Genomic DNA, 26,054 nt, shown 5'->3' with positions numbered 1-26,054 from the left:
GTCTTTAGGGAGTGCCCAGGGCATGTTTTCAAGCACTTTTCTGAAACCATGAGGACTACAAACTTGCTTTAAAAAGCAAATGAAAGTTGAAATTCTTACCTAATCACAGGATTGCAGGAGTTGGCGCTTTAAGAATAAACATCACATTGTGAGCCTAACAGCATCCCAATGCAAGAGGGCAAGGGGTGCATTGGTATTTGATAGTGAATTTCAGCTAACCTGAGCAATTCAGTGCGTACCAATTCTGTAATGTTATAAACCGTATCTGATATATGTCATCTAAGATATAATAGGAAAACTAAAAACATGATGATCATTGATATTCTTGTGTGCTGTATGTATGGTAAAAGCCCAAGGCACCATACAAATATGAAGGAAAGCAGAACTAAAATGTGTTTACTACACAAGTCTGAGGAGTGGGTAAACGGGTTTCTCCCACCAAAGGATAGATCAACACTTCCAGCCAGGTGTCATCAGAGTTGACCAGCAATCACATGTCAGGTGGCCATTCATTTGCATTTTAGCAAACACCAAAGGGGGAAGAAACCAGCTTGGAATTTCCTTCACCAGCAGATACCACGTCTACTTCTTCATAGCTTGAATGAACTTTATTTTGGGAGGTAACGTTCAAAAGAATCCATTTTGAAGGTTCACTGGACTATAAAAGAGAGAGGCAAAGCACCCCAAGTGTTTTTTCACCTAAGAAGACAAAGGAACCAAGCACTTTGGACTTTGTAGGAGATCCAGACCAGTGGGGTGATCAGCCATCTTGCTGGAAGGTAGCATGGTAAGAATCTTACTTTGAACCAAGACTGTAGGTTTGTTAAGTCTTAGCTTCTAGAAAGCATTTTTCACTTTGATTTGCTTGTAACTGTTTCCAACTCTATCCTTCATACTTGAACTCACTTAAAATCCTATCTCCTTTTGTTAATCAACTTGTTTTACTTTTAATCTAAACTAGCCCAGTGCTGTGTTTGAACTGAAGTGATAGGTAACTCCAGCTGAAGCGATAAGCTTTGCATTTTGTCTCTTTAAAGAAACAAACCAACCCTATTATTCTTCTAAATGGTCCAGGAAGGGGCTGGACATTGCAGAACACCCAGTTTTGAGAAAATTTGGAACTGGGGAGTGTTGGGGTCATCTTGCCAGGTGTAACCACTGCTGGTAGAGGCCAGAGTATGGTGGGGGTGTAACAAGCAGGCTGCCGGAATCAGAGTGCTGAACCAGAGCTGCAGATCACAGAGAGACTCAGGATACTGCATGCTTGTCTGCTGGCTATTGGTGTCTGGGCTGGGAACCACAGCAGCAGAGCATTTAAGGCACCCAGGGTTACATGGCAGGCAGTGACACAGGTCTGGATTGCACCACAGAATGTGACACACATCATGAGACTTGTGACCAAACTGCAAGAGTTATCAATAAGGAATAGGCACAGCCTCATTGTCAACTTGCATGAGGCCTGAAACATGCATTTGAGTGGCATTAGAAATGGGCCTGACCTTGGGAGAAGTTCAGAGCTGAGCTCTGCCAAACCCGAGGGGAAACAGGGTTCCGGGTCTGAACTTTGTTACTTGCTCCCATCTCTAATCTGCATGATCAAAATTAAAAATACATGTGCCTGGCTCTAAAATTCATGAGTGCCTGTCTTTTTCCTGATAGATAACGGGAAATTGCTTGTTTGATTTCACCAGCAGTAAAAAAAAAAAAAAATACAGTTCGTTAGTTTTGCCTTACCCCAGCAGTTACAGAGAGTGAAGAGCCAGGCTGCATCTCAGGGGCTCTGCAACTTGCGCTTTGTAAACACAGCCTTGCAATAAACAGTCACAAAGGTCTTGGAAACTAGTTGTGTGTGTAAGTGCAGGATAGAGTCTGTGTGTACGCCTGGACATGTGACAAGCTGTTTGACTCACACAATTCACCTGCAGAATATCATCTCTGCATACACATACAAACCATAAACTGAAGGTACGTGTTCTATGTGCTCGTAAGCACTGAATCCGTCAGGTGCCACCGCAGAAAGAGAGTCTAGAGCTCTTCAAAAACTTCCAAATAAAATCCACAAGCCTTTTGGGCTATTAGTAAATTTGGAGAAATAATCAACTGCATTGATTGTCTGAATGACAATGCAAAATCTGAACAGGTCTGTGGTATGTACTTAAGACATGCTGCCTTACACATATTTAAGAGAAACTGTATGTATGTGTAATACTGATTTCGGCCACCAGCGTTCCAGTTCGCCGTGACCCTGATGTGGAGAACTAGTAAACTGGTAGCTGAGAAATACCAGTGAGAAGAGGTGGCCTTAAGATGAACTGGCAGCCGCATCAGGCACCACGTTTCCCAGGAGCTGTGACTCTGGAAGGTGTGTCCCCTGTCACGAGGAGCCATCTAGCCACAACCCCTTACGGCCAAACCCCAAAGTACAATGGATTGGTCAAAACACCAGTTCTCCACTCTTGTGCAGAGTGGGGAATGGAAAAGGGAAGGCAGGAGAGCGTGAAGGAAGAGAGATGGGAGGTGACACGGGGAAGGCAAAGTGAGGAGGATGACCTGGGGAAAGAGGTGGGGAAGAGATGAGATCAGCTAGTAAGTTGTGTGTCTGGCAAGGGGTATAAAAACAATGTATTTGCCAAGGTGTCAGTACAGCTAGGGCCAGACCTAGCGTGCAGTGGAACAGCTCTGGTATCATCAACATTCTCTGCTCTGTGAAGCTTTGTAAGCACGGAAGTGCTAAGTCACGTGTATCACAGTGGAAGACGACACTAGAGAGGTGGTGTGAACTAAAGGAATTGCCCACACACAGCCAGCATTGCTTGTTCCACAGGTTGCTGTGTCAGTGGTCTCTGTACTCTCTCCTCCAGCCTTTTGCAACATAGATTCTCCAGAAAGAAGTAACTCTCACATCAACTCTTTGCCCGCTTCCAGTTTTTGTTTCTTACCTTGCACGATCAAATAAACCTGGGAAGTCTTGGGGTGATGCTGTGTCTGCACTGAGCATGTGTAGGACCCCTCATCATAGACATCCACTTTCTGGATCCGGAGGCTGTATTCCAGAGGGGTCCGTTTCTCCAGTTCTACCCGAGGGTCCAGGGACCACTTGTCCTGTCCAGCAAAAATGATGCCAGAACGGTTTAACCAGGCCACTTTGGAACTTCTGTCTTCTACATAACACCTGTTGAGGGTGAGAACAGAGATTGGGGCATGAGCTAAGACACCATCATGTCTCTTCCCTTCCCCCAGCATTCCAGGGGATTCTGCAACACGCTCCAGGCCTGACAACAGTCACCAACAGCATCTACATTGCCACCACTTATTACATTAGCCATGCTGTATAAATATTAAATGATCAGGGCAGCCCAAGGGAGATGTGGGGAGGCATGAGTTGCCTGCGCCCTGCTATCTTTCTCTTGGTAGGGGCTTTTCACCCCCAAATGGCATTCTGGGGGCCTCTAGGTCTTGCATCCTGGCCTCCAACTACCCTTTGATCCTATCAATGGTATAGGCCAGATTGAGCTGAAGATTGTTCAGCTCTTCTTCACACACCGCCCCCAAAGGCTGAGTATACAGCAGACTCAATATTCCTTGCCCCCTGCCAGCGTGGGGGTGATGAGAGGCCCAGACTGAGAATTGTACAGGTCAGAAAGTGATGGGAGGTGGAGGGCAAGAGGGTATGGCACACAGAGGAGCGACCGTATTGGCTCACCACCTGTCATGGCCCTAGTCCCAGTTGCCAATCGCAGCCAGCGTCTGAAGGCTGAAGGACAGACTGACAGACAGCCCTTGCAGCTACATTACAATTCTTTTGTCGATGGCACAGGGGCCATCTCAAAGTCAAACCCAGTTTTAACAGAGGCACTTGTTCCGTACAAATACCCATCTCAACCCTCTGAGTACTGATCATGTGAAAGAGAGAGATAGGGGGCATGTACCAATGACTCATCTCAACTGGGACTGAATGGGACGTGGGGAACGAACTCCCCTCTCATTCCTCACTGGGGTCCCCTCCAGGGCAGGGCTGAGACACACTGATGGAGCAGTGGGTGGAAGCTTGCCCTGCAGCTCCCCAGGCCGGGCCTGTTCTATGGACTTCTAAAGGAGTTCAATCTCCAAGGCTGTCACGCCAGCACCTCTCATGGCTCCACCCACTCTGGCTGGGAATTCAAAGAGGCCAGCGTCTCTCCTCAGCACTATTCACACAAATGTTGCATTTGAGACAGAAAGAGAGAGAATGAAGATTTCTCTTATCTTTAGGCGACAACATTTGACAGTACATTTTCAAGCAGCCTCTTGGGAAGGGTCAGACATTTTCCATGCAGATCATTCAGATTATGCTGAGGCCACCATCCAGAGTGACGTAACTCCACCAGCACATAGAAACCGCTCCCTAGCAAACACGCCCAAAGAGGCTTTCTGAGTTGTTCTGGGGTCAGGTCTGCGCAGAAGGAATGCCATGCTCTGGGGGGATACCATACTACTGACCACGCTAGAAGCATGTCTGTCTGGACTGACTAACATTTGCCTTGAGGGCACAGCCCCAAGATGCCAGCCTGTGTAACTGACTTCCAGCAAATAGAGGCCCAGCTAGAGTTCACTCGCCCAAGTCGGAGTTGGTTCGTCTGGCCAGACGCACATTTCTCCTGAGGTGAGTTTACAGCCAGGGCTGTTTTTGTTTTAAAATCCGCCTCGTCATAAAGAAAGAGAGCTGGGGAGAGGAATCGCTCTGGAGTCATTTGTGTTTAGCAAGCTATGCAGTGGATCTGGCAGCTTCGAGGCCTGCAATGTCAACTAATGGTGCCACCTCAGACGGCAATCCTAGTGACAGAAGCAGAAGAGCAGCCATCGGAGGAAGGCTCTGGGACTGAGAACGGGTAACACGTCACACTAATGCCTTCCACCTGAGCATCTCAAAATGTCACACTCACATGACGGAAGTAGCCTTCCTATCCAGCTGTGCAGTAGATCAGTACTTTTACAACAGAGAGGCTAAGGATCTGATTTTCAAAGGTATTTCAGTGCCTAAACCTGAAGATGGGCACCTAATGAGATTTTCAAAAGCACCTATGCAGGTTAATGCTGAAATTGAAGACAACGAGTTAGGTGCCTAAGTCACTTAGGTGGTTTTGAAAATCCCCTTGTTTCTGTCTGTGGCTTTAGGCACCGAGGATGTGATCCACAATGCAATATCGGCACCTAAACTCCATTGTGACCCACGAAAGCCCCGCTTGGCTGCCGCTTAACCCTGTAGGCACCTAAAGTCACTCAGCGCCTAACTTTGCTCTGTTAAAATTCCCTAGGTGCTTCAGTTTTAGACCCTGGGCCGTGCACACTGTCACCTCCCTCTAAGTGTCTGGACTAAGCCCCAGAACAATTGACGAACCGGAGGTAGATAGGCATTCGACTGCCTAAATCACGTGCAGCCCCAAGCCAGTAAACATGCTTAAATAGTCACCGGGCCAGAAAGAGAGAAAGACTCTGCAGCCTGATGATTAGTGAACGCACCCTCCAATCACTCTTTTATCCATAGTGAAACAGCTTCAACAGGACAGGCTGAGGGTGCCCTCCATCTGACTATCCAAGAGCTCAGAGTTAGAGCACTCCTCTGAGAGGTGGGAGACCCCTGGACAAATCCTTTCTGTCACTCTGGCAGAGAAGGGGGAATTAACCCTGGTTCCCCCACATCCCAGCTGTGTGCTCTACCCACAGAGATAAAAGTTACGAGGTGGCCACCAGCACCGCCGTCAGCCATTTTGTGTGGAGCAAAGCAGATGCCCAACACATTCCCGCAAGAACCAGTTTAGGTGCCTAAGCCACCTGACTGCAGGCAGCTAGTTCCTATTCAGGAATCAATAGCAGAGTTGATAGCAATAGTTCCTGCAGCCTGGACATAAATGCTTATCTTCTTGAGAGGGGCACGGCTGAGGACAAACTCTTTTAGTCGGCATCTCCCATTGGCTAGTTTTGGTGCCTCCACACCTAGCATGCTGGCTTTTGTTGATCATATTCTTAGGGGCCTCTATCTCTCTGCTGTATACGGACCCAATGTGCTTAACTCAGCTTTGTGGATCATGGTGTGGTCCATGGGGACTTCTTTACCCATGTAGGATGTTCACTACTACCCCAATGTTTAACTTTAATCTGCCAAGACTTGCTCCCACTGGAAGGGGAAAGAATATTACCCTTTAATTGCCACAGCAGCCATTTCACCACAAGGAGGCATCCTGCCTTAATGACAGAAGACTGAACCATGGTGAGTGAGGAGAGAGTACATTCCACAAATCCATCCCAGGTGAGCACAGAATCCACCCTGGCTATTGCTTGTCATTGAAGACAAACGTCTTCAGCCAAACAAAGACAACTAGACAGATAGGTCCAGCCATGTGTTAAGGAAGAACAAAACAAACTTGCCAGCTGCCATAAGAAATGCTGCCTCAGGAAATTAAAATGTGTATGTCACAGCATATCCTGCCCTGCTGACACCAAGAGGTCAGATCAACAGTAGAGCACAGTGGTCAAGGCAGGTCACCTGCTAGAATAACCTAGCAAGCTCCCTTGTAATGGGCAGTGCCAATAAAATTTAAAAAAGAGAAAAATTGGACGAGTAAGTGAAATGGATTTGAGCTGCTCTCTCTGGCGAACCTGTTCCTCTAAAACTGTCAGAGAAAATCAATGTACCAATGTGGAAATTCCAAGTCCTGGTTCTCTCTGAAAATATATCAAAGTAGGTTAGGTACCTTGGTGAATGCATACACGTACACACACATCTATCTCTCTGCTGTATGTATCATGCAGCCTTATTGATCACACTTTAATAAGAATGTATGTGATGAAGCTCAGAGTGTCATAAGAGTTAATTCAATACTAATAAAATATTAATTGGCATATTAACTGATATTATAATAGCAGTTGCTGTGTGGCATCCATTAGATATTAAACAACCGTTAATGTCTGTTGTTAATCAATGGGTGTGATCACAATTACAATTGAAGGTTTCTGATAAGACGTTGAAAATGTTATTGTCCCCTTAATTTAATGCATATTGATTATTTGCAATACATCCATTTTGATTTTTCTTTCCCAAAACGTTCTTGGGAAATGAATCTTCTACATACCCCACAGCACATGCCAATAATGACCTGAAGCTAGCCGTGGGCCTTTAAAGATGGGCTTCGACTATGGCCCATTCAATCCTTGACCACTGATGATGCTGCCAACAAGAAGGCCAATCAATATTGATGGTGGTTCCTTGGAAACTGTTTCTTCTCCATCACCACGTGGGCAACCACAGAGCCATTAGATGGCAATGACTTTTGTTTATTACCAATCTTAGATCAAATTTAAACCAAAGACCTAGAAGAGAAAGTCTCTATATCCTACAACCAATCACCCGAAGTCACCAAGACTACATACAAACAAATTCACTGGAGGTTGGCAGGCATATAATAAGATACTTAGCTATTGGATCGTTTTAAAACTGCCACAGATGTAGTTTCAGTACTTACATGATGTATAATATCTATGCACTAACTAGCCTAATGATTAGAGAGAAGGCACAGGAGTTAGAACGTTACAGGTTAGACAGATAGTCCTTTCTTCTCTCTGTGCCTGAGTTTCCATTTGTAAAATGGGGAAACACTTTCATAGGAAGGGGACAATACATTCATTTGTGTTTGTAAAGTGCTTTGAGACCTTCGGTTAGGATCATAGAATATTAGAGTTGTAAGGGACCTGAGGAGGTCATCTAGTCCAACCCCCAGCTCAAAGCAGGACTAACTTCAGCTACATCTTCCCAGCCAGGGCTTTGTCAAGCCGCAGCTTAAAAACCTCTAAAGATGGTGATTCCACCACCTCCCTAGGTAACCCATTCCAGTGCTTCACCACCCTCCTAGTGAAAAACCTTTTCCTAATATCCAACCTAGACCTCCCACCCTGCAACTTGAGACCATTGCTTCTTGTTCTGCCATCTACTATCACTGAGAACAGCCTAACTCTATCCTTCCTGGAACACCCCTTTCAGGTAGTTAAAGGCTGCTATCCAATCCCTCCTCATTTTTCTCTTCTGCAGACTAAACAAGCCTAGTTCCCTCAGCCTCTCCTCGTAAGTCTTGTGCTCCAGCCCCCTAATCATTTTTGTTGCCCTCCACTGGCCTCTCTCCAACTTGTCCACATCCTTTTTGTAGCGGGGGGCCCAAAACTGGACACAATACTCCAAATGCGGCCTCACCAATGCCGAATAGAGGGGAATAATCACTTCCCGCGATCTGCTGGCAATGCTCCTACTAATGCAGCCCAATATGCTATTAGCCTTCTTGGCAACCAGGGCACACTGTTGACTCATATCCAGCTTCTTATCCACTGTAACCCCCAGGTTCTTTTCTGCAGAACTGCTGCCTAGCTCGTTGGTCCCCAGTCTGTAGCTGTGCATGGGATTCTTCCGTCTTAGTGCAGGACTCCACGCTTGTCCTTGTTGAACCTCATCAGATTTCTTTTGGCCCAATCCTCCAGTTTGTTTAGGTCCTTCTGTATCCTATCCCTACCTTCCAGGTATTTACCACTCCCCCTAGCTTAGTGTCATCTGCAAACTTGCTGAGGGTGCAATCTACTTCATCCTCCAGATCATTAATGAAGATGTTGAACAAAACTGGCCCCAGGACCAATCCCTGGGGCACTCTGCTTGTTACCAGCTGCCAGCTAGACATCGAGCCATTGATCACTACCCGTTGAGCCCAAAGATCTAGCCAGCTCTCTATTCATTTTATAGTCCATTCATCCAACCCATACTTCTTTAACTTGCTGATAAGAATACTTCAAGAGACTGTATCAAAAGCTTTGCTAAAGTCAAGGTATATCACGTCCACTGCTTTCCCCACATCCACAGAGCCAGTCACCTCTTCAGAGAAGGCAATCAGGTTGGTCAGGCATGACTTGCCCTTGGTGAATCTATACAGTAAGTGCAGAATGTTACCGTTTAAGTTAAATGCCTGCAGGAAGGGCATTTAGGGAAATTGTATTGAACGTGCTACTGTATGTGGTAAACACAGTGTATTTTAAAGCCACCTCTTGTTCATACTAATCTAAGACAGAAAGCCTGAATGACACCCAGCTTTCTGTTTTGAGAGGTTGATCTCATTAGTTATTTAATTCAGATATTTATCTGCACTGGCCATACCAGCTCCATAACATGGTGCTCATGAGGAAAAAAAAATTGTAATTAACACACAGTAGATTAAGGTCCCCACATTTCAGGATCTATTACTCGGGTGGGGAGAGGGGGAGTGTCACAATGGTCCATTATGAAACCATTACTGAATCACCATGTGATGAAGTCATATCACCTTTCAGTATGCCACACCAGTATGCCCCAGGCCAAATCACACAGCCACACCAGTGTGACCCAGCAAAGTGCTCATGAGGGCAGCACAAGAATCTGAATAAACAGAACAAAATAGACAACAGTATGCCCCTGTTCAAATCAATTCATGACTTCAGCATCTCCCTGCCTGAAATTACATCTGAATTACCCACAAGAATGTTGAGAGACAAGCCCTAGAAAATCTGGACTATTCCATCAAATGAAAGGTGCTTTTCAACCCTACTTCAGTTTATTTCTCACTGTGCTTCCTGTTTGAGCACTTTCATTTCTGGGGCCTGCACAGAACTGGGTGTTTCTTTTTCTTCTCTGGCTCCCAAGGGCTCACCCATTTCTATTGCATCTTATTGCTTCTGGTTTTCAGCACCAACAAGGAAAGGGGGTAGATTTTTTGCAGCACACACAGAGGAGAGTGCTTGAGAATGCCTGTATCCCAAATGCCAGCTGGATTTGGAATTAATTCTGTGGAAGCAGCAGCTGCTGCTACTGCTTTTCCTCCCTCCCCCACTCGTCTATGTAATTATCCAGAGGTGATTTTGCATGTCTCCCCCAATCAGACTTTGATTTAAACCCAGCGTAAGGGTGGGGTTCAGATCAGACTCCCATTTTATCTGAACTCTCAATGTTTTGAGACTTTCCAGTCTCAGCCTGTCTTTAATTATGAAAGGAAATGTGAGCTTTAAAAGATCTCACCAGGGGGGCGGGGGAGGCTGCTCTGTCCTCCGACTGGCAGACACAGCCCCCTCACCAGCTGAACGGAGCATAAGGTCTGATGAGAAGCTGATGGATCACTGGGGTCTGGCTGTGAATCACGGGAAGTCTCCTCAGATGGTGACTTATAATCATACAGGTTGCATTCCCTTCCCCTAACCCTTCTCCTCTCCAGACTCCAGCCCTATCATTTTTCCTCAGCGTTTCTCCACTCTGCCTCTCCTCCTGTAGAGATGTAGAGACAGCAGAGTGCAGCGTATTAATTTCCCAGCATGTTGCTGAAGCACTTGTAGCAGTTTATGTGGTTTCCGTCACTCCCACAACTCTTGTCCCCAGATCCCCCCTCCAGCAAACAGACGGGCACGCTGTCGAGAAGTGTTATTTGGATGGAAACCGGTGACAGGCTATCAAGACCCGATTCATCATCAGCCACAGAGAGAACAGCCCTCATCTGCCATTTCCTGGAAGATGGCCATCGCGGGAGATGGGAAGCTGGGTGGGGAGGGCCAGGGCTCTGAGGTGGCACCAAGCAGTCTCTCTCTCAACTGCTTGGCTGGCTGGTTCTTGCTCACATGCGGAGGGTCTAACTGAGCCCCATGTGTGAGGACAGGAAGGAATTCTCCCCCAGGCCAGACTGGCAGGGCCCTTGGGGGTGTTTCTCCTTCCTCGGCAGTGTGTGGGTGCAAGTCACTTGCTAGGATGATCTGGCATATCTCATTTAATCATTTCCCTGCCAGTGCAGGGGGACTTGAGCACTGGCGCACCTCGGTCCCACCTCTTCTCTGCTCATGGCCTATAGTAATCTAGTCTCCTGTGGGCTGTAACACTTTGGTCTAACTGTTGGGGTTGGCGTGCAGGTGCTGGTGGCCTGTGATACACTAGAGGTCAGATTAAATGAGCTGGTGGTTCTTTCTGGCCTTAAACCTCATGACTGTGGGGTGGGAAAGGGGCAGCCATTTTGGGGCCTGTACTTGTGAGTGCTTCCTCTCCTGCATGTGAACCATGAGGCTAAGCAATTGTTGGTTGGACTACAGAGGGTGGCTGAAGCACTTTTTTCTGCTGCCTGTAGGGGTCACTACTCAGCATAAATGTCTAGGGTTATTTGAAGAGGGCAGCAGGTGCACATCCCAATGGAAGGGAAGAAAGGAATCTCTGTAGGTGGCTAGCTAACTGAGTTGCTGTTGAAATAATTATTATCTGATGCTGCTGGGATTTTATTGTATGATTAGTGATGTGGTAGGATGCCTAGAGCCTTAAACAAGCGTCCTTTTATTATTTTAAATCTAAATAAATAAAATAAATGAGCTCCGACTGGCCCAGTCCTGCAGTTCTTACACTGGCAAAAACTCCCACGGACGTCAGGTGGAGTTTTGCCTGTGTCAGGACTACAGGACTAGGGCCTGTGTGTTTAAATGAAATACACTGTGTTGTATTTTGAAACCATGAAACCACAGCTTGGTTATAAGAAAAATTCTTGTGGCCTTAGATTACATTTTCCATCCACGGATTTCAAACTGCTTTGTAGAGATAACGTCAGTGTCACTCGCGCTTCCCATGCTCCCCTTTGTTCACCTTTCCTCCATTAATCCTTTGATTACCCTGTTAGAACCCTTCCTCTGTGGAACACTCCAAGACTCAGCTCCGTGCAGAAAATAAATAGGGACAGAAGGTAAAACTAAACATTTCAAATCCAGCCTACTGCATTCTTATCAGAAATACCATCTGTCTTCTTTGGAGAGCATCACAGCTTGCCGTGGCTGAAATGTCCACGCAAAGCTTGCCTTCTCGTGAGAGTCGTGCTACTGCAGGCAGAGAGGAGCTTTCGGTAATCTTGGCCCTTCATGTGCATCTGCAGGGTTCAGCTAACAACTTCCCCTGCTGCCTCTACCCCAAGGGTAAAATGGCAAGAGAGAACAGAAAATGGGACCAAATGCTACTTGTTCAAGGCAAAATACCACCCACTTCTGGTCACGTGCACCGAACGCGCCAGATAAATCCTCCATTGTGTTGCGAAGTTTGATCTTGCGAGATACAATAGTGCCAGAGGTGCTGTGAAGAAAACCCCAGAGGAGAGCACATCACACTAAGGTTGTTTTCTCTGGTCTTCCCAGTCTGCTCAGCCCTTCCCTGCCTGGTGAGCACGGACTCAAGTACAACAAAATTAACAGGGAAGAGTGGCAAGAACGAACGACCTCAGTCCCCATTCACCCCTGGTTTTCATTTCATTATATACTCATGGAGAGACAGCTGGGAACAAGCTGCAGCACAGCATTCCAGTCCTAACCAGTTCAGGCAGACGGTGCTGTAGGGAATGCTGCAGCAGGGCTGGTTGTAGGAAACTCACAGCTACTCCAATCCCAGTCCCTCCTAGCAGGGAAAAAAAAAAAAAAAAAAGAGAATAATGCACAATTGCTGGCTATGGGCAATTTATAGCTATTGTAATCCCAGACTTTCCCGGCAGAAGATGATGTACAAAATGAGGTGGTTGAAGTTGAATACACCTTCATTAAGACACTGCCTTTTTAAGGGGCAGGGGGCTGGTGCATCATATCACTGACACTCTGTTGTTAACCGGCATCAAGGCCTTGAATCCACAAAGCACTTAAGCACGTGCTTACCTTACACTCTAAACTTACAGAGACTTAAGCACTTGCGTTAAGTTAAGCACTTTGCTGAATCAGGGCCTAAATACAGTTCCAAACCCTCTTTACCACCAGGATATTACAGTCACTTGGGTTTTATTATTAATGATTTTTCTATTGATTATAAGGTTTGCATTTAAACATGGCCCTGCCCTGGGAAGCTGGCAGAAGTAGAATCCATCCAGCACTCGCTTTCTATTGGGTACTATTATTTTGTGGCCATTGCTCTCAGACCTGCCTGTTGCTCCCCACGGCTCTTCTCGCTTTTGTTATGATTGTGGACAATTCCCTTGTATGGGATTGCACAGGGCTGATAGGTTCTGCAGAGTCCTGTTCATTTCGTTAGTGGTAACTCCACTTCTTTTTAACTAAACCCACAATAATAATTATAATGAGCAGTGAAAGTGTTGCCAACTCCCATGATTATATCATGAGTCTCGTGACAATGATTGTTTTCCTTAAAGCCTCAGAGCCTGGAGTCAAGTGGCTATCTGATGACTCCAGCCTTCATTCTTAAAGAAAAAGTCAGTTTCTAGCCCTTGTGGCTGTGGAGAAAGCTACAAAATAAGACCCCAGTGAATCCTAAAGGCTCAGGAAGCAGAAGGCAAATAAACAGAACACCCAATCTATTATTTTTACATAATCTCATTATTTTTAAAACCAACCTCGTGATTTTGCGTGAGCCTGACTCATGGTTTTTGAACATTTGGGGTTGGCAATGTTGAGTGAATGGGGCTGCCACGTAGCCTGGCACATGTACACAGATAGTAACGCTCCACGGAATTCAGTTTCCTGAGCAAAAATCAGCGCTCTCTAAAAGGTCACCCCAGTGCCTCTGACAGAGCCAGGCCTGGTCTACACTCAGATTATGTACCAGTATAGCTATTTTGGTTAGGGGTGTGATTTTTTTTTTTTTAAACCAAAATAGTCACATCAGCAAAACCCCTAGTGTGGATGCAGTTATATTGGCATCTTCCTGTGGGAGAATAACTATCCCGGCATAACTGCCTTTATATCGGTATAACTGCACCTGCACTAAGGGTTATGCTGCTTTAACTATACCGATATAGTTAAAGTGGTACAACATCTGTGTGTAAATCAAGCTTCAGATCAGAGCCTATCTTAGTGATCGTGGATTTGCATAGGCAGGATTTCTCCCCCAAACTCCCACCAGACATGGGAAAGGCAGTGAGATCCCAGCAGCCTCTTCGCAACACAACGGACACCGTATCCAGAGAACAGAGCATCAGTTCTGTTCCCCTTTGTGATGCAGCACATTTCCCTGCTGCCACAGTCTGAGTCCTTATCTCCGTGGCTCACCAGGACGGACCTACACCCCATTCGTATGCAGGGTGGCTGGCTGGCTATCTTACATAATCTCAACCTGGCTGTTGTATACAGAGTTGCCAAGTGCCCTGATAGCTTGAGTCAGGATCTTGCTTACAGAACAGGCAGGAAGCCGGAATGATGAGCTCTCTGTGGAAGCAGGCTATCAATTCCTTCCTCTCTTTTGAGAGCTCATCAATTTCCCTTTTCTGCCCAGCCAGAAAACTGGCTCTGATCTTGATCCAGAATGATCGGGAATGCTAATCAGGTACAAATCACAGACTTAATTAACTGCCCAACCAAGAACACACTCTTTCCTGAACCTGCCTGTAATTTCCCTCCGTATAGCCAGTGCTACTACTGTTTTAAAAGGGGAAGCCGCTGACTGGAATAGCAGGGGGCTGCAGGTCATAAGTGAAATGAACTGGGGGGAGCTGTGTGAGAAGCCCAGGATGGGAATTGCAGGGGATGCTGCAGGTCAGGAGTGAGGGGCATTAGTACACGGTACATCACTTGATTGCACTTTGTCAGCACGATGGGCCCCTCATTTTTATCATCATCAAAGATAAGGTTAACCTTTGCAAACACACACAGGTCACTTAGGAGCCAAAATCCCATCGAAAGGCAGCAATACTTAGAAATTGAGCATAGAGAGTCTGAAAGCATTTGAGGCCAGACTGCTGCGAAAGAATGTGAGATTAATTTTTGGCCAAGAGAAGCACTGATATAGGGATAGGAGACCTAGAACAACCTAAGACAGATAGATCAGCAGAAAGACAGAGGTGGCCACACCTTCCTTATTTCTCCTCTTTTCCCCTATTCTTTAGTACAAGAGGCACCTGCTTAGTTTCCCGAAGTCTACACTGCACCAGAGGCAAGTGTCACATTATCATAATCAGAGCGTGCCGGGAGGATGCCGCCCTGAGAGCTTCTAAACTTTTCCTCCAGAATTCTTTAAAGAAGAAATGCATCTCTGAGACATCACCTCCTCTTATGGCAGGGGGAAAAGAAGAGTGATGGGTTTGGCTCGAAGACCCATGTGACTGCTCTGTGTCTGGTAATTATCCAGCACGCAGAGGCAATCTGAAACGTTCCATGCTGTATCAGAGAATTACAGCACCTGGAGTCCCCAGCACCCAGATAAAAAGCAGAAAGACAATCAGGCAGATGGGGAAAGACAGCGCTACATCACAAGATGGAGGGAGGAAGATAGGCAAGAGCTGACGAGAAGCATCAAGGCACGCAGTGCAGCTACTGGGGAAATAAAGCCACAGATGAGTAATGCAAAGGAGAACGTTGAAAGAGGCAGAAGAGGAAAGAAAGAGTGAGGGCAAGAGAGAGACAGAATGAAAACAAGAGAGAGTGGGAGTGTGATGGTAAAGGGAAATTAAAAGTCATCTACCTTTCCCCCACCCCACCCAAAATCACGATACTACAAACCTGGAAGGATCAGTCAGGGAGGATATCAGCATAGCAAGGGATAGAATTAGAAATTAGCTCATTGAAGATGGAATAAATAGAGTCACAGCATTGCAACCAGTGCTTTCCCACAGTGGCTTGCAAAGGAAAGGGGACTACAAACCCAGGCTAAGATACAAGCAATTAAACCTTGGAGGCATTACTTGATTTGCTCTGTATGGAGAGAAGGAGACGGGGGTTCAGGAAGAAGTTCACTCACACACACACAGCGGTGCAGCATTGCACAATAGCCCAAGTAAATTATATGGTGGTTCCACCATATTCTGAAACATCACTTATTGACCACCGCCAGAGGCAGGATACTGTACAGTATTGTCATATGGTCTCATTCCATTTATTCTCCTCTATATAGCATGGTTCTGCCTGGTACGGACCTCTGTGCCCCCAATGTGTTGGCTGTGGGTTTCACTGAATCAGCAAGACCTGAGGTTCAAGCCACATGTAACCTCAGAGGGTTGAGAAAGGAGCAGATTAATGGAAATGTGTGGGGAAAATAAAGAGACTCAATGACTAAAAAAGCTTCATCATCAAAGGCAGAGGATGTATTTTTTTTAGTGGCTGACAACGGGCACCAGCTGGCAGTGGACTGGCAAGCACAGAATGGTCCCTCTGCGTGGACCTGTGTTTTATAAGAGAGTTGGGAGGAACCAAATCCCTGGATCCAAATACAACAAGCAAATCTGAATAGAAACAGCAGCTGCCGCACTGGATCAGATCAATGATCCACAGAGTCCAGGATCCTGCGTCAGCTGTGATCAGTGCCAGATGCAGCACAGAAAGGTGCCAGAACCTCCCCTCCCCCCATGGACAATTATAGAATAACTTGCCCATAGGAGATGTTTCTTTTATCTTCATCATCTAGATGGTCTAATGGTCCCTCCCTTCTGGTCTTAAAATCAATTAATCTAGCTCCAGGCAGTTAGTAGCTGATTTTATCCTCTGAATTGTGAGGATTGACATCCCTCATAAGTTTTATACGATCTAATGTAACAGTGGAGATACTTATCATCAATATAAATAGCTCAGGTTTTTTAAAAAACCTTTTAAACTTGTGGCCTCTTGGATAACTTGTGGTAGAGAGTTCCACAGGTTAATTACGAGTTGTGTGCAAGTTTATAACGTGTAAAATAAGCCTTTGCAATATGTTGCCATCCAGTGAAACGGAAACTCTCTTTTAGGAATGATGAGAAGGGTTCCTTTCGAATTCTTGGACCTACACCACCCAGTTCTTGTGAGAGCAATTTCTATTTTGGAGACTGTAGCTAACTCACACTCTAGATAGTACCTTCTGCTCCAATAGGAGGGTGAAAAAAATCTCAAACCTGGAGAATCAGTCCCCTCCCCTAGAAAAGATAAGGAGGAGCACCAAGGAGAATGAAAACCCTATTCCGTACTCTTCGGGCGACATCTGAAAACGTGAAAGGGATCACCATTTCCGGAGCAAATGAGTTTTAACTCATCCCTTCTTTCCGAAACCAACAGTGCCACACAGTGCACTGGAGGAAGGAAGCCCCCTACACTCATCATTACCATTCTCCCTTCAAAATGTATCCATGTAGCCACTGACTGATTCGTATTCACTGGCTCGCAAGCAGGATCGGAAAGGTTGGGCTTGGATGTGAAAGGGAAGTGGGGTCCATGCCAACTGCATATACTTGTTTATTGCATTCCAATCAGGGTCAGGTATCGCTCCCTGAGGTGCTAACAACCATGTGTTATCATTTACACTTGACCTTTATCCTTTACATTTCCCACTGTTGCAGCTCTGATTGCGTTGGCAAGGGTGGGAATGAGTGCAGAGATTACGCTGAGGTGAAAACATGAGCTTCTGGTCCACACCAGAGCTCCCATCATCGCTGCCAGTGGCTGAGCTGCACCGGTGTGAGCAATAGTGGGAAGTTTAAAGGAAAATGTCTAGTACAGACATGGAGCTTAAGCCTCCCTATCTCCTTCCATCTCTCACACTTGAAAGCAGAGAACTGTCTCTGAGGGACACACATGCACTCATTTCCACATCCAAGGCGAGTCCTGAAGTATCATCCTCAAGCAATGCTCTGAGAGAGGAGACGAAGAGCCAGACTCACTTTCAGCTGTTCTGCTTCTTTTTTATTCCACCCATGATGATTGCCACAGAATATCTAACACACCTGGAATGATGCGTTCAATTCATGGTTCCTTGTTGACAGAAAGATATGGGCAAATTGGAGGGAGTTCAGAGGCGAGTGACAAAAAATGATCAAGGGGCTGGAGAGGGATCAGCACATAAGGAAAGCATACACATGTTAAATATGTATAACTTGGCTAAGAAAGGACGTAGAGGGGACATGCTCAGAGCCTACAAATGTTTGAAGGCTGCAAACACCAAGTAAGGAGAGGAATTATTTAGTGTGATGCACCAGGTGTAACTAGGACTAATAGGTTGCAATTAAGAAAGCGAAAAGATAGGTTAAACATAAGAACTTCTTGGCAGAGAGAGGTATTAAACTGTGGACCAGTATCCCAAGGGAAGTCAGGAAAGCCTTATTGCTTCAGATATTTAAAACTAAATTGGACAAAGCATGAGAAAATGAGTTCGTTCTGTAGGCTATAATCTTTCACTGGCTGCGGGGGAGATGGAGTGGCTGAGCTAATAGCATTGCTATTATTTATTTAAGTGTGCCCGGGAGCTTATAAAGGAGACATGGGCCCTGTCCTGAGTTGTTTGCAGCCTAAATGATAAGTCTTTGCTATTTCTAATTATTATGATCATAGGACCAAATTTTCCAAAGAGCTCAGGCCTAGATTATCCAGTGTTTAGCACCCACAATTGGGGAGAGATTTTCAAAAGAGCTCAGCTCCCCTTAAGGCAGGTAAGAAAGAACTAGATTTTCAAAAGTACTCAGAGCAGAGCAACTCCCAATGCACGGCCAGCTTTTCGAGAGAGCGCAGCGTTCAACGTGATGATCTCTCTTGTAAATCTGGCCACTTATTTTATTGCCTAAAAGACAACTGAGCACTTTGGAAAATCTGGCCTATAATTCCCAGAGCCATCATTCCCTACTCAAAAAATAAGTGCTGTCAATTTGAGGTGATATGCTGTATTTTTCATACATAGCAAAGAGGCTGATTCCCAGCTTTATGTGGAAAGCACAGCTCCATCTTTAGTATGAAGCCACAGCCAGTACCTCCATAATAACTAAAACTTAACATTCCACTTCTTCTCTTTTCTCTCCCTAATGTGTCACTTTTGTCCACTGTGAGGCTTTGGGAAAGGAAACACAAAAAGGACTGGAGAGGGGGAAGGTAGAGAAGAGAGAATGCTGGGAGTGAGGACTCGTGGGAGCTTTGATCTGCGCTCACCTTCATCCCTGCACCCAGAATGTGTTTCTGAAAGGAGGCACTGGTTATAAATAAGTAAACAGAAGAGAAAAGAGAAACGGCAGGATATATTTGATGGAGTTTCTGCTGTTGACATGAAAGTTAGGAGTGGATTTCTTAGCAATGTTTGAGGGGGGAAGGAGGAAACAGGCAGATGATTTACTACCTGAGTGGGAAGAGCCGGAAGTACCCATTTGTACTGCTGTCCCACTAACAATAACCCTTTGTGCTACAGTAGCACCTTTCACCAGAGACTCTCAGAGAATCTTGATTCAAAAGATACTTAAGCACATGCCTAACTTCAGGCACTGTTCCTGGCACTGGAATAAATACCACGCTCGAAGTTAGACATGAGCTGAAATACTCTGTGGAACTGGAGCCTTCATGACTTGAAGAGAAAGAGTATTGTTAACCCAGATGAGGAGATTCAGATGCAGAAGGGAAATGAAATGTGCAAGGTCACACAGTGAATCTGTTGCAAATTCCCGACCCTCTCAGCCTCTTGTTGCCATAGCAGGAAATCTCCAGATGGTGGCGTAGTCTCTTGGCATTTTGGTCTCCCTGATACTCTCACAACCTCTCTCACAAGTCCCTTTGCTGGCAAGATAAGTGATTCATTTGAACCTGCTGCTACTTTTGCCAGCAGGATCTGGATGTTAGTTCGGAGAAACAGGTGTTATCCAAACTAAACGGTCCTGCCTCACTGCCAGGGGGAGCGTTCTGGAGATTAGGCAGGAGAAGGAAGCAGCTCTGCTATTTAAGAGCTCCAGGAACACTGGAATACCATTGATTTTCAATAGGATCACAGTGACAATATGTTCCCCAGACAAAGTCAGATTTAAAACTGACACAGGAGATAAGGCTTGAAACTGACATATTCTACAAGACCCTTCTACAGTTACCAAGGCCCATATCACCTCAAGACTAGGTTACTGCAGTGCACCTGCATGGGGATACACTAGACTTTAAGAGCAATCAGAACCTGAAGAAGGTGCTGAATATGGCCAACTGTTTATTAAACAGGGTAGCTGGCTGTGATCACAGGACACCTCTTGATCCAAAATAGCTTATTTATTCACCGTCGGAGCACACTGCAAAGCCCGGCGATTTCCCTGGACGTTTAGGGAGGTCTCGAGGGTGGTTGAGATCTCTGGGGAAGGGCAGAAGAGCTTGTCACAGTTACAGAGCTGATTGCACCTCTTTCTTGGTCTGACTGCACACTCCTTAGGCTGCGTGCCTTTACCCCACTCAAGGTGGAATCATGGGACTCTCCCACTCTTAGAGCGAGTCCCAGGCTACAGAATCCTGTGCATCAACTCTTTTACCCTGCAAGTCTGACTGGGGTCAGGCACCTGCGGTTCTGCCCTTTGGGAGTTGTGACCATACGTCAATAAAGTGACCCAAACAGCCTTCTCAAACCGAAATATAGTTTAATCTTAACAGGAGGACCAAAACACAACAGAAACAACAAAAGGTCTACACACATCTATTGTACTTAAGTCCTATCACACTATTCAGGAAGGCCTAGCTTCTCCAGTCCCTCCAGCCAGGTCTATATTTGCCCCGTGAACAGCTCTCAGATAGCTACCCAGCTCTGGACATAGAGGGACATTGTAACTGCTTTTGATCTGAGGGTTCCCAGCACTGGCAAAATAAGCTGTGTATCTTGGCTGGAGCTCAGGAAGGAGGATTTTCCTGAGTAATAACTCAGGTATTGTCTCTTAATCCCTCTTGAAATGTTTACCCAGAGGTGTCTTATCTGGAGCCACTGTCTTGCCTTCCTGCTTGTTTTTTCCAGCAGCCTGCTATTGAACTAAACCAACATATTCATACAGTAACCTCCCCAGTACGCTGGTCACAATACAGTCTTCACAGAATGATTATGGAGCAACTGCAGGTCCTTCACACGTAGCCCTTTCCTACTTGGTTGTCCAGCTGGCTGTTTGCTTTGTGATGAGGTTGGGGCTGCTTTAGGCTGGGTTTCTACTTTAATTTTTTTTTGTAGGGTGTGCCAAAGTCCCACAGGAACAGCGCTCTGGAACCACTCAGGGCACAGCCAGGCAGGACTCTGGTGCTCTGAGTCTGACCCCCTCGCATCTCCACACACCAGTGCAGCCGCCTCCTGAATCTGGCCTTGGAGCATTCAGCACCTCTGCTCTGCCTGAGTTCCCCCTGAGAGTCTCCCTTGATGGGACCCGGGGGAGCTCCTACACACCCCCAGAGGGACCACGCACCCCACCGTGCAGTCAGAAGCGATTCACAGCCAGTGTGCAAGCCAGAACCGGTTATTAGTTCTCAGGGTGTCAGCGTAGAAATACTTTGTTAGCAGATTAATTAGAGATTACAGCAGCAACTAACTAGGGAGCCTTGTCCCCTCTCCAGTCCTTTGTCTCCTTACTGGGCAAGGTGGCCTCTCCTCCTTCCGCAATCTGTTGTAGCTGGTTGACCCAGGAGGGGAAAGGGGTCTGGACATTTTCTGCGTACGTGTGGCTGGGGAAGACCCATCCACCCTCTAGTGGCCTCTGCAATGATCACACACCCAGGTCCCATCACCAAAATACATGAGTAACACATGGGGGAAAGTGAGGCGCACACACAGCACTCAGAGAAAACCTCAAGAACATCTCTGCTTCGTCACATAGGGTTGCCGGTTTTAAATGACTTTCAAGCACCCACTGCTGCCTGGAGAGAGACTGGGCCACCGCCTCAGCAGGGATAATCACTAGGGTCCACCATGCTCTACAGAAGTCACTGGAGAGATGTAGACTTACACCAACTGAACGTCCAGCTCTCAGTCTGCACAAGTCTCTAAACAACTAATTTAAGGAAACACGACAGTTTGCTCACTTAGAAGTAGCTACAGCTGACAGAAGGTTTCAGATCAAGAGACTATTTCCAAGCGTGGGCTTTTGTTGCCATCAAACAAGTAACAACACTGAGAATTTGGATAGAGGTGGATTCTCATCAACCACATAGGAGAAAAGAGGTCACCCCAGCCGATGGAAAATAAACATACCCTCAGGGTCTTCCCAGCATATTACACCTACACAAGACCCTGGGTGCTTGGCAGCAGACCTAAATTCTACTGCAAGACCTCTGGGTTTGTAGCACACCAGTACAGCAGACTAGAATAGAGGAGTTTTCTTATTCACTATCATCATTATTAGGGTTGGTGTTCACTGCGGCCTCTCTATGACAGCTTTGAAACCATGGTAAACTGCAGCATTGCAAACCCCAGTTTAAACTGGTGCAGTGCATCTGCACTGGGGGTTTGCTCCAGTCTGGCTACTACATGGGTCCAGTTAGACTAGCACTCAGAATCAGGACTGGGACACTGTGCCAAGCACTGTGCAAACACATAGTGTTCTGCAGAATTTTGTATTGGAAATAAATATTGCACTGTAGAAGTTGGAACTTTTGATATCTGGGTAGGGGAAGTAGGGCTTTTGGGACCTAAGAAGGTGGAGAAAGGGGTTTGGGATTTGTGAGATAAGCACAAAAGCTGAATATTCTAAGTAAAAAGCTCAGCAGTGAAACAGTTAATAAAGTTCCCATTTAAATTGTCGTATTTAGTTAACATCCCACTAAAAAGAATGGTGTAGTTTACACTTCTCAGAGCTATTGCTGCAGCCTGTCTGCCTGTCAGGCAGACATCACTGCACTGGAAATACTTCACATTTCTAGGGCTTTTCTGTGCAACCATGGGGGCTATAAAATTTGTTTTGAAGGGAAAACTTGGATTCTGAAGCGCAATTCTGCAGAAAGGGGAGGATTCTGCAGCTTCTAGTTCTAACTCTCTTCTGAAGAATCATAAAATACATGGGGGCCTGTTCCTTATGCACACTCATAGCACACACATATATAGCAATGGGCCAAATTCTGCCTGCAGATTATGTACACACAGATAGCTCACAATGAAGCACTGGGAAGCACATATGCAGAGCCCTGAATGGAATCTGGTCTCATCTAAGAAAAATACTGCATGTGAAATGGTTGGATTGAGGTGGTTTCTGCAATATAGAGCATATGCTGGTGGTTCGATAGCAGGCCTGACCTGAATCAATGTCACACTGGGTGGAGGGCATGAGACACCACCCGGAAACCAGGGGAATCTACTGCAAATAGAAGTGTGCAAAACCAAACAAAGTGAGTGACAAATCCTTCCCTCTTCCACACTAGCTAGGTGTCACATACCACATGGAGAACAGCTTAAATTGGCTTATACAGAGGGTACTATGGCATTTCCATAAGGGAAGCCATTGCAAAACCAATGGACAATATGTAATGAGTGAGAAAGGGCCAAGGGTGACACAGGTCACCTGATATCTCTGTCCCCACCCTAGAAGGGGGTCTGTGATGAGAAGCCAGTAAGTTCCCTGGGCTAGTTTATTGCTGTGAGCCATTGAGAACCAGAACAAAGAGTTTTTTCGGGCATTCGCAGCATTGATGCTTGCAGCAGAAGAGAAAACTTGTGACTCAGCTGCCTTCTTCAACAAGGGGGCAGCCTGAAACTTCAGCTCAGATTTCACATCCGATTCCCCCACTGCCTTGCATTTTGTGTCATTATCTACCACGGTGTCAAATGAGCGCAAAACACTTCCACATCTGGTGTGAGCAAGACTTCCAATTTAGTAGCATTTCCCACTCACTTTGCACAGGTGCAAATGACGACGAGAGTCTCAAGGCAGTGGAGAATCAGGTTTTCTGACTCCTCTTTCCTTATCTCAAAGTCAAATGCTCTCTCGCTTTCTCCTCCTTTCTCTTTTTGCTCTGACAGGGTGGACGACATTTGTTGCTGTTTTCCTCTAGGACAAATACAACCACCAAACTAGAGTCATGCACCTAGGGAACTGGAAAGCCCATAACCCTTAGTGGTGTTGCACAGGGATGGGACTGAACTGAAGAAACCTTAGATCAAAACACTCTTGAATCTTGGGAGAACTGGAATTCTGTACCCAGACCTAGATTTTGTGGCTAGAGCCTTCAGGTCTAGTGAAAGTTCTGTTGCAATTCCCAGACCGGGAAAGGAGTGCAAAACTCTGTCAAACTGGCCACGATGAGGGGAAGCCCCCAGATGAATTGTTTGTGGTAGCTGGGCTGTTATTAGAGGATCTCAGCGGCGCTGCTCCATGTCAGTGTCCAATCGGCCGATGCTTGGAAAGACAACTGAGGTTAACCGAGCTGCACACATTGCTCCCAACAGTGCCGTATGTAACTACGATAAACCACAGCCTATGCCACTTTGCAATAAGTATTCGGCCGGAGGTGAAGCATGAGGTCACGGCGGCTACACCTTTCCGCTCCCCCACCTGATGGATTATTTGTAATAAATAATGTCCATTTCATCACTTCTGAATTTAAACCCAGCCCGTTGGGATTCAGGGAAGATAAACATTTCAACCACCTTTTTGAAGAGCTTTCTTGAGATCTAAAAGCCCCTGTTGGTATAAAAGCAGGCGAGTAATAGGCTCTTACTCTCCCTGACAGAGGTTTAACACCCCAGGAGCTTGGAGTCCTTTTATCTCTCTTCTTTATTTAACTGGAGTCATTAAAATAAACTGATTTCCCAGCCAATTAATTATCAAATCTTTGTAACAGCTTTTAAGCCCTGCTACTGCTCAGTCTCCGAGGCCCCCACAGGCCACATTAACCTGCTGTCTCATTACCTCAGCAACTGCTATTCCCAGGAGCTTACTCCCAGGTACGGGGCTGAAAGCACAAAACCAGAAGGAAGTCTGGGAAGGGCCAGGACTGAGGAACTGGGAGCTGCTTGCTCAGCCTAGCCACAAACATGTACTGCCTACTTAGGCAGAGATACTAGTAAATGCCTGCACAACCATGGGTACCTGATACCTGCATAATGACCCAGACTCAGTTATCTGCTATCACCCTCCTGCTCAAAGACATTGCCCAAGCCTTTGACACCTAACACCACCAGCCCAGCCCAGCCACAGATACAAGGTACATCCTGACACAGGCACCTGATACTGCCAGCCTGGACCAGTCATGGACACATGCACCAAGCATTGCCAGCTTAGTCTTGTCACAGACACGAGGTGCGACTACCCCAGGACAGAAATCCTGTGTCACCAGTCCAACCAGTGAAACCCACAACCAGTCCCAAAGCCAGGTACCTCATGGAAAACCAATCTCTCTCTCTCTCTATGAGCTAGAAGCCAGCACTCGCCATTACTAGATTAGCAATGCCGCCGTCATTTATTTTATAAGCAATAAACCTCGCTTGTCTGTTGTTTCAATTAGGAGTTTTCAAATGAGATTGGAGATAATGCATCCCATAATTTTTCACCCCTCTCCTTTCCAGAGACTCAAGCAGAGTCATTTCCAGGCCAAAATGCGGCCTCTCCTGATGGATGAGGCTAATAAAGTGGCTTTATTGTGATATAAATAGCCTTAAAAATGTCCTGGATAGTCAATATCAGTGCTTGATGGCCTCATACAAGCAAGGTCCTTGTCTTAAGTAGCATTAAAGCTTAATGAGTTACACTTCAGAAAAGTTTGCTGTTGGATTTGGGAAACTACAAAATGGTGGAACCTGAATTAGACATACAAAGATGAACCTAACTGTTTCAATGCCTCCTCCCCGCCCCCATTCCCTATTAATAATCTCTTCACTCTGTCACCTGCTGGGTGCACCAGTTCAAACACAAGCACCAGCTGAGCTCAACACAAGCCACGGGTACATTATGCTCAATCTTCTCTTTGCTGGAAAGTTACCAAGCACAGCATCAAAAGATCTGCCACTTCTATAGGCTTCCTTCATCCTTAAAGTCCCAACGCTCCTCACAAACGTATGCAGCCACCTCTGGGGTAGAAGGCAGAAATCTTTCTTTCTTAGACACTTATATGGACCCATCCCTATAGTAGCTGAGTGTCTCACAATCATGTATTTATCCTCACAACATGCTTGTGAGGCAGGGAGGATTCCCATTTTACAAGGTCTGCCCAAGTCTGTGGTGTGGAGTAAGGACTTGAACTCATCTCTGAGACTAGCACCCTAACTACTACGCTCTACTTCCTCTCAGGAAGGCAGCACCCAGAATGACCCCTATGAGGAGACATATTTGGCCAAGAACATGAGAAAGCCCCACTCTTACGAAATGCCCTGCAGGGTCTTTAATGCCTATGCAGGATGCTGGCTTTTAAGGCTTCAA

At 46.1% G+C, this 26,054-nt stretch overlaps 1 protein-coding gene across 5 annotated transcripts in view; it reads right to left on the bottom strand.

Moving 5' to 3' along the window:
* Window positions 1-26,054, bottom strand: part of LSAMP (limbic system associated membrane protein) — a 1,203,385-nt gene that overhangs the window by 204,025 nt on the left and 973,306 nt on the right. For all 5 annotated transcript variants that reach the window (XM_067546053.1, XM_067546052.1, XM_067546054.1 and 2 more), the window contains one exon: window positions 2,940-3,172. In XM_067546053.1, coding sequence (XP_067402154.1) covers window positions 2,940-3,172 — 233 coding nt within the window. The remainder of the gene's footprint in view (window positions 1-2,939; window positions 3,173-26,054) is intronic.

This window comes from Emydura macquarii, unplaced genomic scaffold (genome assembly GCF_026122565.2).
Source record: "Emydura macquarii macquarii isolate MOO-44397 ecotype Brisbane River unplaced genomic scaffold, CSIRO-AGI_Emac_v2 contig_1119, whole genome shotgun sequence".
NCBI lineage: Eukaryota > Metazoa > Chordata > Testudines > Chelidae > Emydura > Emydura macquarii.
Note: the sequence above shows the minus strand (reverse complement) of the source record. Positions and strands in the feature narration are given on the sequence as shown.